Source organism: Styela clava, chromosome 1, assembly GCF_964204865.1.
Source record: "Styela clava chromosome 1, kaStyClav1.hap1.2, whole genome shotgun sequence".
NCBI lineage: Eukaryota > Metazoa > Chordata > Ascidiacea > Stolidobranchia > Styelidae > Styela > Styela clava.
Window position 1 is genome coordinate 5001090 of NC_135250.1, and position 21473 is coordinate 5022562.

The 21473-nt window shown below is 37.1% G+C and overlaps 1 protein-coding gene across 1 annotated transcript; it reads right to left on the minus strand.

Moving 5' to 3' along the window:
* Positions 1 to 7442: 7442 nt before the first annotated feature.
* LOC120337458 (uncharacterized) lies at positions 7443 to 20306 on the minus strand. The gene is made up of 15 exons (XM_039405245.2): positions 20284 to 20306; positions 19727 to 19819; positions 18819 to 19114; positions 17041 to 17171; positions 16061 to 16234; positions 14948 to 15102; positions 14377 to 14555; positions 13458 to 13590; positions 12372 to 12703; positions 11582 to 11783; positions 10797 to 10970; positions 9505 to 9684; positions 8791 to 8973; positions 8284 to 8390; positions 7443 to 7810 (listed from the first exon to the last, which is right to left on the minus strand). Exons 2-15 carry the CDS (start codon positions 19779 to 19781, stop codon positions 7748 to 7750), a joined length of 2364 nt encoding a protein of 787 aa, XP_039261179.2. The 5' UTR covers positions 19782 to 19819; positions 20284 to 20306; the 3' UTR covers positions 7443 to 7747.
* Positions 20307 to 21473: the final 1167 nt, after the last annotated feature.

A 21473-nucleotide genomic window follows, 5' to 3' on the forward strand; every position in this document is an offset into this window, starting at 1 on the left:
GAATCTAGCGGCTCTGTTTAATTTTTATTGACGACAAAAATCATAGAAATAATAGAAACAAATTTCATTCGGAAAATACTAAGGTTTACAAAAAAATTTATATTTATATACTTGAGTGAGCTTCTACATTCGTGAACCCTAGTCCACGGTATACAAATGTTTAACGGGAATAAAACAGCGGGGATTACTTATCAATAGGTGGGTGCTTTGTCCCTTCATATATATATAATGAAGCACATTTTTATTTTATTTTTTTAATTTATTCAATAACAATTGTCGTACTAGCAAGGCCGAGGTAATAAAAGATATCCTGCTTCTAAAATAATAACGACTTGAAAAAAATGAATTTCATAAAGAATTTTTAAACACTGAATTTCATGAATGAATTTCATAAAGAATTTTTAAACACTGAATTTTGGCAACATCTGGCACCGTAGCGATGCATCTTCTTGTGCCATATCTTATTCTACACTACAGCCGACCTTTAACAAAGGTGTATGCCAATATAACGGAGAAGTATTTCTAATAGGCATCCTCTTAGATAACAAGTTTGTGAACATACGACTTTATATGAAAGCAGAATTCTGGTAATTAAGCTTTTATATAAATATATACACCACAGTGTATATCAGTAGGAATTTTACTCTCGAAAAAAAATTCTGAGCAGTCGAGTGATCATTCATTTCAACCTATTTATAAACGTTTATTGAACAACACAGTCATTGCGCAAAGTTCTGGCAATAACTGCTATCGTCTTGTAAACATAGGACAACATATCCCATTCACCATATTAAATTCTGAACAAAGGTTTGTTTTCTGGTCCTAATTATATAAAAATTACAACATTTTTCAGAAGAATATTATGTGTCAGAGGTATTCAAAATTGCAAATTCATTCATGAATGTTTTTTGAACAGCACTGTCATTACGTCGAGAACTGGCAATACTCATCGTGTTCGTCTTATAAACATTGGCTTAATGGTTGCGATTGGGGAAGTGAAGTACCCTTGAAGTCAGGCTTATCAAAGACTCCAGATTTAAAAGTAGTTGACTGGCAGTCGTACTCGACCACTTTTTCTATTTACATTTTTCTATTTAAATATGGTAAACGTTCAAATTATCCAGTTGTGCTGTATACAAAAATTGGAACTCCTGTAGTATATATACGAACCAAGATGGTGGACAGGGGAACGTAGTATGTGTGCCAGGTTAGGATTAGTCCATAATTTCAGGTACAAATACTACGGGAGTCACTTGGCTAGTCCCCGAACTCGTAATATACCTAAAATATAGAAAATTGGAATAAAATTATGGCCTAACCCTAACCTGGTACACATACTACGTTCCGGTGTCCGCCGTCCGGTGTCCGCATGCTACAGGAGTACCAAAAATTAGTATTATGTGATATTATGGTAATCAAGCTGTTCATGTGGATGCTGTGCATAATTCAAGTTTCATAAATTAAAACGTACATTATAGTATTCCTCACGGTTGCAAATCCTGACCACTGCTTTAAGTCTTTACCAAAAAATACTATTCACTTTGAAGTTGTAAAATATTAACGGTTCTTGTCGATGTCAAATAATATGAAACACATTTACGATACTGACATTTACTTAAAGTGTCACTCAACTCACAACTTTTGGTTTTACCATCGAATTATTAATTTTGTAGGAAAATGCATATACCATGACCTTACAACTGGACTTTATACCTGAAAAAACAGAAACCGGAACTGTCTGAAAATGTACAATAAGTAATCGATGTGATACGTAAAAATTCCTGTTATTCTAAGAACAGTACTTTCTTCTTATCGACGACTACTTCCCTGGAGCCGTTTTCAGAGCGAAAGTCAAAAAATCTCCGAACGAGAAAGCCTCCATTCTCGCTATACTATAGACAAACATGCTGAACTATATCAATATTCCACCTGTTTTACATCTACATGAGAGAGATAACAAGCAGCAAAAGTGCTGGCAAATGTAGAACCACATTCACAAAACTATTTACGATCGCTCTTTAAGCAAACTTCCACGCCCAAAATATACACCATCGAACAAGAAGAACAGTCAATAATCGTGGCCACAACGGAAATATTCTCTGTCAGTCCGCCTTTGATTGGGGATATTATAACTTTTACGACATAATTACGAAGGTAGAGAATAATCTGACGAAAGTCCAATACAGGTAATCGATTTTCCCGTCCATCAAATTATCTGTCGGATTAGCAGCGACGTAGCGCTAGGTTTCGAATCAATCACGAAGAGACAAATCGAAAAAGTATTTCAGAATTTGAATTTTAGCCACAGAAAGTATTTTACATGCCATATATTTTTTTGTAAATTGGGGTACCAATATTTATGGTTGTATTTATTAACAGACTTTAGTCATATTAAACTTATCCCGTGACTTAATTAAATATCCAATACAAAAATGACCTAAACAGCCTGAACCTTGCTAAGCTACCCGGTGAACAAGGCATAACCTGGTCAAAATACATAATTGTGATTTTATACCGTAAATTCTAACCAAAGACCAAATGGTAAAAATTGTTTGTTTATACCATTTTATGCTTTTGGAGTAGGTTTAAAATGACCGTGGTCTTCATCTCGGCGATATTCCATTATTTTACTCTAATCACCCCCTAATTCAATATTATACTTTTGTGAAAATAAACTTCAAAATTTGTAGGAATTTTTGAAATGTATATATGTGGTTTGAAAGTCTCCAATTCTGAGTTACATTGAAATCAAACTAGCTCAGCTACTCATATAGGTAATATTATCACAGAATAAAAGATACTCTAAGTCAGCGTTTCCCAACCGATAAATTGTATCTGTCCAGTAAGGAATTTTGTTGTTTTCGGAAAGACATACATATTACTTTGTATTCGTTAGTAATACTAAGATTGTTATTCAGTATTATTGAAATACATTTTTCCCACGCTTATAAGCTTTTCAAACTGTACAAAATCCAGAGTGCGTATCACTAGATTATGATGCATTAATTATTGAACCACAAATGGAAACGAAGTTTTTATACATACCGAGGTACGCAGGATGAGTTTCAACACAGGCAGAGAAAGAAATTCGCTCATTACAGTCTGTGGGGTTGGGAGCTACGATCTACATCTGGCATGGGCAAACCATGGCCCGCGGGCCAAATCCGACTCGTGGAGGGATAATTCAATCTCACCCGCCTGATGCTGCCACAACAACACTAAAACCAAGTTTTGATGTTTTGGCTGAAAAATAACTGAATGAATTTGTTGAGATTGCACACTTACATGGTCTGCCACGCCAGTCTAGTTGGAAAGAAACTTTCCCCCCCTGGTCGAAAAAACCCGTCCAAAATGCTCTACACGCTCGGTCTTATAATATCGAGTCATTGTATAGTAAACTCGCCTCTGTAACGCAAGAAAAACTTCTATCTATCTGCGTATCCTATCCAGGACATGCGCGTCCTAATCGAAATGTAGGATAGGCGTATTAATACAAATATCTGGTAATTATTAACTTGATATCGACTCGATGCTGCATAATAATCTTTAGAAAGATAGGTGAGCGATGAACATTGAATATTTGCTCAGTATACGAACGATTACATTTTTGAGGTCAGTATTCTATGCGATGAAACGTCACTGAATGAGTGAAAACACGTAAGTTTGTTCTTCCATAAGTATATGTGTTTCTATGTATGGCCATAGTGTGTGTACCAGATTCGGTTAGGCCATAATTTTAGTCCAATTTTCCGTATTTTAGTTCTATTACGAGTTCGGGGACTGTTTGTGTTAGTCAAATGAATATTCCTCATTCCCATAGAGCGCCTAGTCAGAAACGCGATACCAACTACTTTTGTGAAACTTAAAACCAGGTAAAAAAAGGCAACGAAAACAAACTACTCGCGTGGCCTGGTTAGATAATGTTATTATTACTTAGTATAAAATTAGTAAAACATTTTCATACTTACATTTTTATTCATCGTAGGACTCCCAAAACATCGTATGATGTTTTTCACATTTCGAAATCATTGACATTCTTGAGGATGAAATTGGCTGAATTTTACCTGGCCAAATATTCACATATTCAATCTATATACTTGTAGAGACGTCTTGCGCATAATATAACTGATTTTATTTGACTACAACTTTTATCAAATTGAGAAAAGAACCATGGCACCGAAAAAGTTTGAGACGACTGCGCTAAATATATTAACTGTGCACGATTTAACGAACGTTTACTGCATTGTAATTCTTTAAAATGCACGGTTGAATTATTCCGTTGACCGTAAATTTGAAAATGCCGTACATTTCAAACCAGAGTAAGCTAATAAAATTATTACCAGGTAAAAATAATAATAACAAACACAGATAAGATACATTGATAAAGCATGCCAAATACTATTCTCACTGACGCAAGGGAGTCGTGGGAAATGGGAATTAGCCAAAGCTTGAATGGCTACTTTTGTATTGAATTTTGTTAAAATGGTGAGCACGTGTTTGGGATCTAAAGTGCCCCTATTCATTAAATACATTGCGCAACTTGGGTATGAAAAACAATTTCCTAATCAAAAAATACGTCATCGTTTCGATGTCTTAGGTATCTCACGCCGATATATTATAATTTTAGATAGTGATAGTGATAGTGCAATGGTTTGAACGATGTTGTCAATTTGTTCCAGAATAAACGAAACCTATGCGCATGGAATTGGCCAGAAATCTTAAACAATTAAATAGCGTTTTATGGCGTGTGGTAGAATAACCATGTAAGATAGGGGTTGGTGCTTGACGTAGAAAGACTATATATAACAAATTTCTTTTTTTTTTCTTTATCACTAATACAAGATGTGATATAATCAACGCTTCTCAGCAAAGTCGCGGCGTTAACCTAATTATATTTCTGAAATCATATATTGCCTCTCGTTACAATTATACTGTACGGGAGATCCTGGACGCTATAAAAATATATCAGTGGCCAGCACGACCCCCCCCCCCCTCCCCACTTATTGCTAGTGGAGCTATGTCTTAACACGACATAAAACTAAATTTGTATTATTTGGCTTTGATTACATTGCGCGGCTTTTACTGCTAAACCGAGACTGAACGTTATACATTAGCGGCCTGCAACTCCGTCACTTATTACCTGGTAAATTGACAAAAATAAAAAGTTGGTATATGAACGAGTCGTTTTTGAAACGAGTATCATAGCCCCTGTCTGGCAATAATTTGAAAATTTTGTAGATACAACATGTCATTTCACGCTCGAGTGCGTGATGACAATTGAGTACTCGGTGAGTGCTTTGAATAGTTCAAAATAGTCAATGACGAGGCTGCAGACCCTAGCGATATCGCTAAAAGTTTGTAATTTTACTTATTCTTACGTCAGCAACAAATATACCGAGAAAGTCGCCATATGACGCAGTAGTATCGACCAAAAGTTGGTGGATCATTCATGAGAAAATCTTATTGACACACTGAGCATATGTTCGTGACGGAAATTCTATCAATTTGTAAACAGGGCGCATACGGCTATGAAGCATAGAAGCGTAGGAGCATAAAACGTCTAACTAGTGTCATTTGGTTACAGAAAATCGCAAAAATACACTTGGCTCTAATAAAGCATCTATATCTTTCAAACGACTAAATAAGGAATAAAACCGACACCCTTAACATTCTATAACTTAAGTTCGTTCGTAGTTGTAGTCCAGGGTTGCCAGATCCCAGTGATGAAAAAAGCCAAATCAAGACGAAAAAATGCCAGAAAAAGCCAACAATTTTACCGAGTACAAAAGCCCCATGATTCGATGTCCTTAGCACAATAATGGGTTTGCAATATGCTGATGTAGAGCCATCAGTTCATTTAGTGAGCCACACAAATGTCTTTTCCCATTGAAAGTTGTATTTTCGGTTGCTATCATGGCGATTTTCATTTGACCGGGATGAAGGGGTTATAAGTAAAAAGGTTAATTGAATGGCAGCACCAGAATCTACATTTGACATAATACAGTTAAACTGACATCTACATTAAAAAGTTAAACAAAAAAAAATGAAAAAAATATATCAAGCGGACAGCATTATCCAACAATTCAATATATATATACAGGGTGTCGCTTCAGTATGTGATATAGACTTACCTTCAAACATTCTCCCTAAACATTTTGAAACCATCATTTGTATTAAAAAATTATCAAACCACGTGCCGCTTACAGGTGGACTACTGATAGCTAATTTTAGCGTAGTTAAGAGACTAAATTTTGATGCAACTAAACTAAAGCTCTTGGGAAGGCATATTGACAATTAAGTTATACAACTATTTTTTGGAAACAGAACTAAAAACTGACAAATAACACGAAAAATAAAAAATGAGGTAATGTTTACAACCTCTTGAACATCTGTCTGAGCGGTTGCAGAAACTGCAATTATTTCTGATTGGTTATGGTTAAGCGTTAAGGTAATAAACAAGGAATTCGATGCTCGGGGAAATCCAAATATTGAGTAGATAAGCAATAGGCTATTGTTACATACTAAATATTATTGTATTTAATATGATTTTAAAAATAGACACTCAAAGAGACTTAAAAAAGCCAACGAAAATTCTGACGCCAAACGTGTTTGAAAAAAGCCAAAAATGGCGAATTTGGCGTTACAAAATCCAATATGACAACTGTTGTACTTGTACACTGCACTATGTGAGGATATTATGACGTCACAATTTTAACCAGGTAGCATAGCTTGTTCACCGTTTTTTTTTTATTCTTTTATGCAAGTAACTCAGAAAATCGTAGTCTGTTCAAGCAAACAAACGACGTACATATTCCCTAGCTAAAATTTATTACAATACTCTTTGTATATCCATACGTTACAAATTTCACATTAGAGAATTGTCACTAAATAGACATTTAAGCCTAGAGGTTTCATAGGCACAGCACAACTCTGTATCGCCATACACGTTCTGAGTCTTGGAGTTTCCTACCTCAAGTACTTCTAGTGGGCGTAGCATAACGGTTTTGCACATGTCAATACTAACCCCCACCTGACTACGTAATCCAAAAATTATGTCACTACGACGTCACAATCACGTCATAGATCTTGCCAAAGTATACCCACGATCTGCGCCGACGATAATGAAATCACCAACTTCAGCGATGTCTCTCATATCGGGATCATTGCAATGAGAAAACGAGAGAAATAGTTTGCTCGACTTCGGGTGATCGTCTGCGCGTCTTGAATGCCAGTTCGTATAGTTTGAAGGACCTTATTACGTCACTGTGACGTTGTAGTGACGTAATTTTTAAATGACGCGGTCAGATGAGAGTTGGGATTGACATATGCAAAAATTGTTATGTTTTCCCTAACTAGAAGTATTTAAGGTACGAAACTACACTGTTGCACTGAAATACTCATTTGATTACTAACAATTGTACGACACCATTGATAATCTCATATCATGAACATCACAAATATATATTTACACGATGAAATACAATTCAACAGAAAAAATAGATTTACACATTTTGTGAAATATTGTGACAATGTCCAGAAAATTATCATCAGATAAGGAATTACTGAAATAAATCGATTGTGTGTAAAATAATCAAATCGGCGCAACTAAAATTTCTCAATTTATGGAAATCACTGCAAATTTATTACTCTAACAATGTAATACACAGAGAATTCTAAACAGTCACATATGCTATAGGTTTCCAGTAACGATGATTACAATTGTTCGCGTTGTTGTTTTACTTTAGTCCTATTGTGCGTAGGGGCAGCTTGCGCACGGTTGGCCTGGAATTCTTCTTTCGGGGCAGGATCCCTGAAAAAATGTTCAACATGTTAAACGTATATTCACATTTATTTTCTATTATAGATACAATTTCAACAGGGTTAAAAATGTACATGACACCTAAAATCGTTTAAGCAAGATGCCGAAGCAATTAAACGTCGTCAGTCACTCAGACTTTTCTCTCATAATTAGATTTTTTCGTGAGTTTGCTATCCATTTTTCAGACCTAAGTTGTATTTTAGAATTGTGGGTATAAATCATAGAGCGTGATAGTCATTTCGTCTTCCGCGTCATTTCAATCGAAAAAGCCGTGCTAGACTAGTTAAAATAAGCTATCAGGTCTTTTGAATGAAAGGTGGGCAAATATTACGAACCAAATACACGGTTAAGAACAAGTAAACCAGTTTGTGAGCGCCAGCACTTTCAAAATAAGCATTTTTGTAATGATAAAATGAAAGTATTTTTCTGGGTCTAATGCCTTGAGAAATCAAACTCTAACTCACCGGTACGTATCCACCGCCTACACGTCTATAACATCTCGCTATGATTGTACATTGGCCTGATGAAAAGTCTCTTTCACAACCTATTCCCAGCCAATAATATTGATCCTCTAAAAAACAAAGTTTTGTCATAAAATACACTTCTCGTGGTTTGTACTTTCATCGAGACCTCTCCTGATCACACTTCAGTTATAAACCGAGTATGTACCACAACACGAGGCGGCGATTGGACAGTAAAGTTGCCATAAGCAACAAGAGAGCAATGCTCAAATATATAGACATGGAAGGCCAAAACGAATTAGTATTAAATCGTTTATAGAACACTGAGATGTAAGTCCGGAATCACGGCACGGAATTTTTATTTTGATGACATAAACTTGAAGTAAAAAACGAATCCCAATAAAGCCCACAAAATAGGGTACTCCCGAAGTATGTGAATAATTTGGTACACACACTACGGAAATATCTTTTATTCAATGGTAAATATCTTACAATGACGTTGTTACTTACGGCATGCTGGACTTGTGCACGGTAATATTCTTTTTTTGTCTCGATCTGAGTTACCACCGCACAGCTGGTCTGGCGCAGCGCGACCATCTTCGAATTCGCATTTTCTTGTTTCCTCTCTTAAACCTCTTGCTCCGCAGGTAGCACCACATGGTCCACTCACCCAAGCACTCCATTGAGCTGTCACTATCAAATAAGTATCAAGAATATGAATAAAGTGAATGAAAATTTAATGTGAGCTAATTGTTTCTATTTAGAGTGATCATCGGTTCTCAATTTTTTTTAGCCGCGCCCCCTTTTTGGAATTTGTCAAATCTCGCGCACCATCTCGAAAATAACTATGGCGAAAGTATGTTTCATTCAAAAAACAAGTTTACAATACGTGGATGGAACGTAAATATCCAAAAAAAAGAAATGTAAATATCAAAAATAAATAAATGTAAATATCCAAAAAAGACGGGCAAGATCAGATCTAACAAGTATTTTTAATTAGCTTCACGCCGCCTAAAAAAATTGTATAAGTCCCCATTGTGGGGCGCGCCCTAACGTTTGAGAACCACTGATTTGGATTGTTCGTTTGCGCAAAGGCTAGTGTTGTTGGTCAAGAACATTTCTGGCAACACAGCAGTCACCGCCAGTTATTAAGCAAAAAAGCAGTTACTGGGGATTCGATTACTTCTAAAAACATTTCTTTTAAAATAATTCTGAAAATGTTACCTTGACATGGTTGTCTTCTACATTGGCGAGTCTCTGACGGACGTGGCTCAGAGCAGAAGTTAGTGGGCACATTCTGTCCACGACTGTCCCTGCAACTTGTAGGACGGTACGTTGCTGTACCTGTTCCACAATTGACACTGCATGCAGTCATTTGTTGGTATGGTTCTGCCCATTCATATGCTTTAAAAATATGATGTCATTGAGTAAAAAATTAATATCTGTGTCATAATAACAAGAATAGAGCGATAATATATGGACAAGAAGGCCAAAACGAAGTAGTACTGGCATGAAATATGTCACAGTAATGTGTCGCAGTGTTTACGACCACGCTTGACCAAATTTGCAAAATCAAAACAGAAGATAGCGACAACAACAATCTTTAACCATTGAAAATTTTTAAGCAATCGGTCCAATATTTAAAGAGAAAAGTATATTTTCATAACAACAACAACACGTAGAATACCAATAATAACAACAACATAACAACAAAACGGTCCTTGTTTACCTCTTTTCCTCTATGTACAGATAGAGAAACACCAGAAACTTGACTATAGAATGTGTGCGATAATAAATTAGACACACCGTTAGCGTTTTATAAAAAAAAACGAATCGGCGAACGATGCTCAAATATTTGGACACGAAGATCAGATTCAGATTCAGATAATTTATTTCTATCATGCAAGAATTAACACAAAATTTAAAGCACGAAAAATTGACAAACGTGTATAATGACAATCGTAAAAAATTAAATATACACATCAGAATTCATACAAGTGAGAGATTCATAGCAATAGATAAGGAGTCGCGAAAGACTGTGACAGTCATCGAGTCAGCGACACCCGACATCAATACCAGGTAGTACGGGTATGCAATCTGTCACAGTAGGCTATTGGTATGGAAAACAAGAAAGTGGAATAGCCACAAGATGCGCAAATTTTTGTGACGTCATAGCACTCAAACAAAGACCACAGAAAATTTTTAAAGGGCAATACCGACCCTGGTTTTGAGTGTGGGCAATAAAGCCTAAATCCCTAAATAAAATAGGAATTAAAAGCCCCCTTGTGGTCCGTAAAATACGGATAGCTCCCGAAGTATGTGCACCAAGATGGCGCACAACCTGAACATAGTATGTGTATCAGGTTAGGGTTCAATTGTGCGCCATCTTGGTGCACATACGTCGGGAGCGCCAAATACCGTACATAATATCGATAATTTTCGTCAAATTTCTTATCCCGAATCAAATTAATAAAATATATATCTATGCAATTTTAGGCTGATGACTTTCAACTTACTAGTGCAAGGAGGATTGTTTACGCAGCTTCGTTGCTCCGTGTTGAGACCATTGCAGCGGCTAGATTGTGCTAATTGACCATTCACGTAACAACTCCTCACAAACGTGGCCGTGGCTGAGCCGCAAGGGGAAGAACAAGCTCCCTGTTGCTGCCAAGAACCCCATACTCCGTAACCTAAATTAAAGGTCGAAGTACATCATAGTTATAGTATATCAATACATTCGTCAATAACTAGAGCTGGGCATTTTCAAATACCTAATGATTCTAAAATCGAATCTCGAATACTTGGACGATATTCCAATTTAGTACGAAGTTATTGTATTTGCATTTTTATTGTAATGGGTCCCCTGGCACCTGAATTACTAAAAAACAATTCACCACTCAACCAGTTTGCTTAGTTGTCACACACTATAAGAAAAATCATCAATAACTAAACAGGAAGAAAAGAGTCATATGCCAGAATTGCACTTCGGAAATATGGTCTCATGAAAATGGAGGGATACACCTCGAAGAAAGATGTTGACAATTCGAAATTTTTGTGAAAACCGATTCGAATAATTCACAATTCGTTTTTATTCGAAAGATCGATCGATCAGTAACTCTAGCCTAAACTATGTTGCCTTCCGTAAACCTAATTATATTAATAGGTAAGTGCAGTACAGTCAAGTATTTATATCATCTTGGAATTGTTTACTTTTTTTTTCATTTTAGTAATTTATCATTATATGTGAGTACATTCAAGTTATTTTGCGTTAAAGATTTTCTAAAATTATAACTTCACTTACTGCATTGCGGACCATAGCAAGTTCTCGAATCTGAGCCAAAGCATGCTTGAGGAGATGTTGGAGTATTTCCGTAAAAGCACTGTCTGCGTTGGGAACCTTGTTGACCGCAAGCAGCTGAGCATGGCCCGTAGTCTCCCCAACGTGCTGTAGGTTGTGGACGAGGTGGTTGCGGACGTGGTGGAGGAACATATCCACCGATTAACTGATACAAACATAATGAGAATAAAATTATGTATGTTCGCACATATCAGTGACTTTCTTTGTTTGATATGATTTGCACGTATTACCTCAATGACTGATTTACGATCGTTATTTAGAGCACACAACTTGGTCCTCCTGTAGTATGAGAACCAAGATGGCGGACACCGGAACGTAGTATGTGCTACAGATTAGGATTAGGCCATAATTTTATTACAATTAACCTTATTTTAGTTCTATTACGAGTTCGGGGACTAGCCAAGTGACTCCCGTAGTATTTGTACCTGAAATTGCGGCCTAACCTGGTACACATGCTTCGTTCCGGTGTACACCATCATGGTTCGCATACTACAGGAGTACCCACAACTTCTCAAGTCGGGCATTGGTTTATAATTGTCTTCACGTATATTAGAACATTAAAAACGACAAAAGGATATTTCAAAAGATTTTTAAAATGACAAATTCCATTTCTATGTAATTGAGTGGTTGCCTGCAAATATCAACCTTGGTTGTGTAAAAATTGTGAATGTTTTGCAATTGCTGTTTTTGAACAATTTTATGACGTAAAAAAGTACAGTGAATATTTTCTTACTTTTTTTTTATGGTAGCATTCCGGAATTGTGCAGCATCCAATTGCATATTCCGCTAAATCGGCGAATAAATCTGACGTCAGAGCGAATCTATAGGGACAAAATAGAGAGCTCAAGTCGGAAGATCCTGAATCTGTGCCGCTGAGAGTGAGATACGTAAAAATGGAACTATCAAATGGCGTTGAGCCACCGCCGGTAGGATTAAAAAGACCACCGAGGCCACCGAGGCCACCAAAACCCTGACCACCGAGGCTACCAAAACCCTGACCACCGCCGCTGAGAGAGCTAAGGAGAAGCAGGTCACTGAAACCGCCTCCGCCGCTTTCACCGCTACCTGAAATGAAAGCAAATAATTATAGTAAATCGTGTTTGTTTTTTTAAACGTTGCCTGGCAGAATGAATACACTAGGTCCTAGTCTAGGTGCAAGTCTTTATTTACCATCAATATAATGTTTAATAAACTTGTGACGCTCCAGAACTGTGTGTACCAATATGGAGGTAACAAATTTTGTTCGCCTACTTTACATCCAGTTGTGTAAAGGGACGGAAGCCTATGGGCAGGGATATATTCACTTGGCTAACACAGACAGTCTCAAGACAACTCTTAATAGAACTTAAATAAGGGAAATCGAATGAAATTATGGTCTAACCCAAACCGGGTACACACACTACGGGAGTGCCAAACGAAGTACAAATAATGGATCGGTGACATGCTCGGAGGTTTGAGTGAAGTACTTAGCTATGTCCGACTGTCACTGTCACTTGAGTTAGTATCTCCGTATAAAAGTCGTTGCCAGTCGTTGTTTGGGTGGCCAAATATATCAGATAGTATCAGGGGCCACATTATAAATAAAAATAGAGACGGCTAGCAATCCAGATTATCTCTAAGAGCAGTAATGTAGGTGACAAGTAGCTAAGACGTCAACAAAATGACTACTGAAATCTGGTCCTCACAGGCGTTGAGTTAATTTTGGTATAAACCAAATTGTTTTCATTTTGCATTCAGCTGATATAAAAAATGCCTTTAATCCATTAAAAGCAACAATATCAGTACTAATTAAAATACTAAAACATCAAAACCTGCATACCGAACAGGGTTGCGTAGTTTATGCAGCAGTGGCTAGGTGGGCACCATTGATACACTTTCTCAAAAATCCCAGGTGGAGCAGGTCCAACCCCACATGGTAGACGATTGTAAGCTCGTGGTCCATAGTCAAACCACTGTTGAAATAAAAATGAACAAAGTTAATGGATTTGGTTTAATTGTGGAAAAAATAAAGATTCATAAGATAGTAAAAATATTTTAACGTAATTTAGAATTTTAGCTTGGATTTGACTTTCCGTATTTTAAGAATCACTTTATAAACTAAATATAGTTAGGACTGGGCATTTCGAATCGAATAGTAAATTATTCGAATCGGTTCAGACGGGAATTTCGAATCGCCGCCATCTTGCTTTTTTCTGTCCGCCCGAAGATCAAGGTGGATTCGTCATTTTTTTTTTATTCAAGCCATCTATTTTTAAAATGCAATTCTGACATGTAACTCTTTTCTGTCGAGTGAGTTATGATGAAAGATGATTGGTATTGTGTGTGAACACTCAGCGAACTGTCTGAGTTATCGATTAATTATTTTACCTAATTTATGTGCCTTGAAGACCTTATACAATAAAACAGTCGATACAACTAAATATCTTCAAAATATTCTAGATTCGATTCAAAAAGAATACCTTATTCGATTCTGAAATCATCATCGAAAATGATCAACTCAAACTTTAGTGAATTGATTTTTGATTTCAAATTATCGATTATAATAATTTATCAATTTGGAAAATTGCGCATCTTATCCCTTCCTTATCCTTCTGTAATTAATAGTTGTCACGTTCGTGTTTTTTTCTATCATATCCCAACTCGTGAAATTATTTCTGTAGTGCTTGTTATAATTCCCTGGAAATTGAACAGGTCGTTCAAGGGATATATAGAGAAAACTTACAATTATATTAACTTACGTTTGAGGAACATTTTGTATCGGATGGATCGGACGTGTACAAAGACGGATAGACTTCTGATTGCAAGCCGAATATTTGCTCTAAGAAAGCTGAACCCATAGTGCATCTAGAACCTTCAGGGGCATCGTCATCCCAGCACCCAGAAACGAGATTGCAATCCAATTTTGATTTTTCACCGACTGGTTGTGAAAAACAAAAAACAGTCAATTTTAAAACGAGATATTGCTCCTATCTCTTCTGAGGTTACTATAGTTTGCAGACTTAGAAACTTCTTTTACAAAAAAGTTTGAATTTCTCTCGTATTCACGTCACGTGTCGAGAATGTGGTAGGGGTAGGCTAGGGCTAGGCTACACGTTTCTAGCGACGCCGACGGCTCTCAAATAGTGCTGAAAACGACCTTTTTAACGACAGATTAGTGATTTTTTATGGCATTTTTGAACAATGAGATATGACAAAAATTGTAAAGGGGTGTCAAAAATCCTGAGATCACCCGTATACATTGGGTTTACCATTGACTGCGCGATGCAAGCGCTTTCACCCATTCTAATGTTCTGAACATAGACAGCTTACCTGGATACGCTCTTTTCCCAAAACCCCCAAAGGATTTGCTACACGCTAATTGTCCACCAATATTGAACGCAGCAGTATTGAAGATTGGCTTGAAGATTTGCAAAATGAATTTGGTCAAAAACGGATTCCATGGCCTGATAGACTTGGTAACGGACCTGAAATAATTATATACTTCAAATAGAAACTATGGTTATGTTATAGTATATTGCAGTGATTTCGGACTGGCAATTCACACAAATTAGGATAGGATTTTCATATTTATCCCGGAGGAGGGGGAAGCCGATAAGACGTCTTAAACATATGGCAATCCACGGCTTCTCGTCCGGTTACCAATCCATGTCGGGCATGGGATTAGTTGGTTATTTGTTTTCGGAAGCAAGAAATTGATGGTGGAGGAAGCCGTAACCGACCAGCGGTTACGTGAACCACCCTACAGCGGCGAGGTTCCAGTCCAGCAAGGTTCCATTACATTTGAACCCACGTACATTTGAACCCACGACAATTGCACCTGCATACTATTGCACCTATGGAAATTTTTTTGTTTTACGGATATTTGAACCCATACTAACCTAACCAATGGGTTTTAGCACCCGCATATAGATTGAACCCGCGGATATGCACATGGGTTCAAATGCACATGATTTCAAATGTACGTGGGTTCAAATGTACGGTCACCGTCCAGAAATCCTCTCGCACATAATTATCCCACATGAGATTCGAACCTGCGAATCCACACAGAGTAATCAGAGGTGCGGTGGCGAGCGTATTCCTGATCCATATCGGGTTTGGAATTAGTTAGCCAGTTATTTGTACCAGATGCACGGACTGGACGGCAGAAGCTAGTAGATAGTGGTAGTAGGTCGCACTTATAGTAAGAATAATTAGGAACTAAAGAATAGTCCACAAGAACGACAAATTTTCTTGCTGGGACGGAAGTTCTTGCCGTTAGTCTTGTGCTTTATAACTCACAAATGAAACCAGCACCAGTACCGATTACCGTACTTATAGCCAGGTGTGCCTTATGTGCGGGCAAAGACCAGGTATACGTAATTCATTGACGGTGCAAATTATAACCAGGTGTCCAATATGGTAAAATATGGTAATTGGACTCACCTCCATTGCTTTGAAGTGGCGCCATAATAGCAAGAGGGCGAATCTCCTAACATTCGAGTTCCGAATATTCGTTTGTAGAAAGCCGTCTTGTAGTCGTAGCAACATAGAGGATTGCTCAAGCAAGCGTTTGGATTGTTTTCCAGATCGGGTCTTCTGTGTCCTCCACATGGTACCCTGAGGTTTGAAAATAAATTATTTTGTTACATCAAGTGACTTTATGTCGCACACTAGCAATTACTAGACTACGTATTGTCTTTATGTCACACATATGCACACACACTGGCAAGTAATAAACTATTTATTGTCTCCACGACACACATACGCACACATAAAAGAAAGTAATAGACTACTTATTGACTTTATGTCACACACACGCACTCCCACCAGAAAGTTGTTGACTATTTTGTTGGCTTTATGTCACGCACACACATGCAAGCAAGTAATAGACTATTTATTGTCTCCATGTCACACATACGCACACACACTCTGTGCCACACATTCCCACTACTAAGTAGTAGACTATTTTGTTGTCTCTATGTAACCCTAACCTGGTACACATACTGCGTTCCGGTGTCCACCATCTTGGTTCACATACTCCGGGAGTACCCAAATGATTCGTACACGCGAAAGCTAGTCTAAATCTTAATTTTTGCCCAAATCACGAAATCTCATTCATTCGAAAGTAAAGAAGTTTCTGGTAGTAGTATGTTACTTTTATTTGTTTTTAAATTTTTCCTGCGTGCTCGAAAATAGAACCATTCGGTTAAACATGGCTGACGCGCATTGTGGTAATTGCTTTCAACGCGACTATAAAGAAATAGGTTAGAATAAGAAGCTCATAGATAATAATTTACGGCGCTCCGGAAGTATGTCCACCAAGATGGCGCACAACCTGAACCCTAACCTGGTACAAATACTATGTTCAGGTTGTGCGCCATCTTGATGCACATACTTTGGGAGCTCCTAATTTACTACCCTACCTGTAGCAGTATTTCACGTGTACTGGACATTCTGGGAAAAGCGACGAACCTCCGAGAGCAAGGGCGAGAGGGTTAAGAGCAAATCCTGAGAGAGATCTTTTTACTTCATTGACACCTTTTTCATCAAGTCCCTGAAAAGTCGATTGCATTATATAAAATATGTGAATATCAGATGTGATTTATATTTGAATATTGACAAAATTTGGTACTCCCGGAGTATGTGAACCAAGATAGCGGACACCGGAACGTAGTATGTGTACCAGGTTAGGGTTATCATGAGTTATAAAATTATCAAAAGTTATAAAATGAAAACAGCGCTGTAATATATGCAAGGTGTCAATAAAGTTCCTTTACAATTTCAATTTTGTTATAAAGTCAGTTCCCAATATATCCTAACCAGGTTTGTTGTTTTTTATCAGTAATTGTTTAAGTACTTTTACTTCATTTAATACATTTGTGAGGGCCAAAACATATATTTGACATATCAGATAACGGTTTTTCTATATTTCAATTCATCATCAGGAATTGCTACCCGGCTGCAATTTACTTTGGTGAAATAGTACGCAAGTCTTATTGTGCATTGAAAGCCTAGCGGAGGTTTAAACTACCGTGTTTCCCCAAAAATAAGACCTTATTTCAATTTTTTCCGAAAAATAACACTAGGGCTTATTTTTAGAAAATGTCTTATACTTTCATTCATTGAAAACAAAAACACAAAGTAGAGAATTACGAGATTTCAAATATACAAAATCAGTAAACCGATATCTATTTACTTATAAATAACACGTTTTTATTCAAAATATCTGCAAAACATAGATTATTAATCATTTGAAACGTATAGGAGAGAGACTTCTTGCTATCGAATAGGCACAAAAAAATTGAGCTATTGACTAGGTCTTATTTTAAGGGGAGGGCTTATATTGAAATCATTTTCAAAATTCAGACGAGGGCTTATTTTCAGGGCAGGTCTTATTTTCGGGGAAACACGGTAACTGTGTTAGCATCGCAGATTATACATGTCGTCTTATAATCCCATTACAAACCGAAGCTCCATTGACATCGCTAGATATCAGTAGCTGCTTCTGTAGGGTTTTGTTCGGAGCAGTGGCGTATCTATGTAAAATTGCGCCAGTGCCAAAGTTTAAAAATGCGCCCCCTTGAAAGTTGGTTAACACTTTATGACTGTTATCAACTGGCGCGGCGGTGTGGCTCATCGTGTTAAGCGTTAGGAATACGCTCGCCACCGCATCTCTGATTCCTCTGCGTGGGTTCGCATCCCATGCGGGATAGTTATGTGCGAGAGGATCGCTGGACTCCTCGCCGTCGTAGGGAGGTTCACGTAAATGCTGGTCGGTTACGGCTTCCTCCACCATCAAGTCCATGCTTCCGAAAACAAATAACTAACTAATCCCATACCCGACATGGACTGGTAACCGGACGAGAGGCCGTGGTTCGCCATATGATTAAGCCGCCTCATCGGCTTTCCTCTTCCCGGGATAAATATGTAAATCCTATCCTATCGAAATAAGATACTTGTGTCTTATCATTTGAGTAAAAATAGGAGATTCAGTTATTTTTAAACTGAAATTATTTATATAAAGATTTCACGTTTGAAATTTTTCGAACAGCGATATAATATATATGTTGAAAAAATGTAAATATTAAGTCTTGTGAGTTTCAATCTAAATTAATAAGGTACGGTAATAAGTTTGAAAAAAATTATGGTCTGCAATTTCAATATATAACGTTTTGACGCTGTATATGTATTTTACGCTTACATCATCCTTATTTATCTTCATATTTTCAGCTAGTTTCTTCAAACCTTTCGGATCGGGATTAGGATTGAATCCGTGGGGATGCTTTCTCGCAAATTCCTGTAACTTTGCTCCCCCTGCGCTTCGTTTATATTTTGTATCGTCACGTTTTGCTAAGCAGGCCCCTTCTCCCTTATCCGCGCTTGGATCCCAACAACAGGGCTTATCGCCGTCTCCATTGCGAAAATCAAGGCATTGTCTTTCTGTTTTTGTATCTAAATCGCCGCAAGGTATTTCGCTACATTGTTGCGAATATGCATCTGTTTGAAAATAAGAAAATTTAATATCAGGTTAAAGATTTTAGATTCAACCAATATGCTGACCCCAAGTGACCTAATCTTAGTGGACGAAACTCAAAGTTTTCGGTTCTTACAATGATTCCGCTTACATATCAGTGGTGGCATTCACGGGCAGGGGTGAGCTTAGGGAAGGGCCATAGACGCAGCTCCCCGGGCAGCACGTTGTAGAGGTGAGTTTGTTGATTAAATTATTAACAATAAAAACCTTTCACTCTTACTTGATCTTACTCATGTATAACAACATTTATAATTTATTTATCCACCTAATTATTTTTGAAGTTAGGTTTAATAACAATATCAGAAACTCGCGCCGGGCAGCAAAAAGAATTGACATGCTTCTGTATTCATTCAGCCTTGCTTTGTGAAGATATGGAAGTACCGAATAAAAAAATACTTGGATGCGCTCCACCCTAAAGCAGACTGAATACTCGCCGGAATTGGGCCAAAGTCACGAAACTTGGTTAAACGGCTGTTTGATTGATAAAGTACCCGGCATTTTATCAAACTTTCAAGTATCTAGTTCAACATTGAATACTACTACTGTCCTTTAATAAATTAATAAGATATACATACCTTGAATAAATATAAGGAGCAGAGCAGCACAGGCGATCGCCACTTGTCGTAGCATTATTTTCTTAATTTATTGTAGTCCTATATTCCAAGAGACTAGAATGATAAATATAATACAAATGTAAAATTAGAAACGTTTTGGGTAAATCGTCAATACAGCGACATTTGTTTTTCAATAAGTTTCCCCCAGTCGATCATTTCTAACGATTCCAGTACAATTCGAAAACTTCATCAAACAATATTGGACTTTTGCAGCAAGTAGCGCGGTCATTTTAGTGAGAGTCTATAATGGAAAGTTGTTATATATATTAGAGATGGACGATGCTAATAACACAAATCCACATCGGCAAGGGTTTATTTATATTAATTAACAATTGTATCTCACAAATGCAAGATAAAAATTCGTAATAAATGTCAAATTTCGTTTGTTTTTTAGTAACGAGCATAATTTATTTTATTCACGTTTATTTATCGATTCATTAAAGCGCGTAAAAGACTTTCATAAATATGCTCTCACAATAGAAGTAAAAAATAAAACGGTCTTCACAAAATTCACTCACGCAATCTTGATTAACCAAGGAGCAAAATTTCATTTGGTAATTTTGCAAGCATACTCCGTACTTTTGTACTCAAAACTACAACCATTCTAAAACTTTTAAACTGTGGATAAACGCTTTGTGTTAGGCGATTTATACCGCATCAGAGAGGTTTAACTTGCCCGTAGGGCACGAAGGCTCATGACGCACACAATCTACCTCCGGTTGAAACTTGTTTGTGGCCTAATCTATTATGCGTTATATGGGCAACGCCTAGAATTCATGGTATCAATCGTATATATTTTTTCCCGTGTGGAAATAAATGCAATTTATAAACTACATTAGAATAGCATAGTCGGGCAATCTTCGTGTTTGACACTTAATTAACAAAGTTGTGCGAAGTTCTAAAGCCTCAATTTGGGCACTAAAACAAAAACAAAAAATCATCGCAATTTTGGGTTTTCCGTCATGGCAAAATAAGCCCCATTAATAATTCTAGTCGTCAGAATCTTATTTTGTCTTGAAACCGAATTTTCAGTGTTCTGAGTTTCCTATTGCTAATAAGTCTAATGCCGCACCGCTATAATTGCACCTAAACCAGCCGGTGTTCTACTCATGTTTAATAGTAAACGGCAAGACACTGAAAAGGGTATTCGTTTTTACCGTGAAGGTATATATATATATATATATATATATATATACTGCCCCGGTATGTGTTGAATTAGAATGCTGGGAGCAATGAATTCCAGGAAAAACAGAGGTTTATAATAGTACCCGCATACACATGTTTTATTGGACGCGAAATGGACATATGGATCATTTCGTTATGTTGTTGTTCTTGTTAGTTATTAATCTTTTCTTTTTCTCGTTGTGAAAAAATCACTGTCCTCAGCTAAACTAACTGCTTTGAAATTTTCAGTAGTTAAAAGATTGTATTTATCGTCAGAAGGCCCGTACTTATTAATATTTCAAAAATTCTGTATGCTTTATGAGACTCGTTTTTTGTGTGCTATGACGTGATCAAAATTAAAAAATTGCGCAGCTTGTGGCGGTTACGCATTTGTTGCAATCTGCTGGGCATATGAAGTCGTGTACACTGGGGTGCCGGCAGTCTACTGTGAGAGACTGCATGCCCGTATTACTTTGTTTTCGTACTATTTGATCATTGTACTTTTACCATCGTGACAGACAAGTGAATACCGTACAAGAGTTCG

What these genes read in the sequence shown, in the direction of transcription:
- LOC120337458 (XM_039405245.2), bottom strand. Translation starts at nt 19,781, where the DNA reads ATGCTACGACAAGTGGCGATCGCCTGTGCTGCTCTGCTCCTTATATTT. An exon ending in GCCACTTCAAAGCAATGGAG is followed by an intron (nt 15,103 to 16,060) that starts GTGAGTCCAATT and finishes TAATTATTTCAG; the next exon opens with GTCCGTTACCAAGTCTATCA. An exon ending in AAACTACGCAACCCTGTTCG is followed by an intron (nt 12,704 to 13,457) that starts GTATGCAGGTTT and finishes CTTTCATTTCAG; the next exon opens with GTAGCGGTGAAAGCGGCGGA.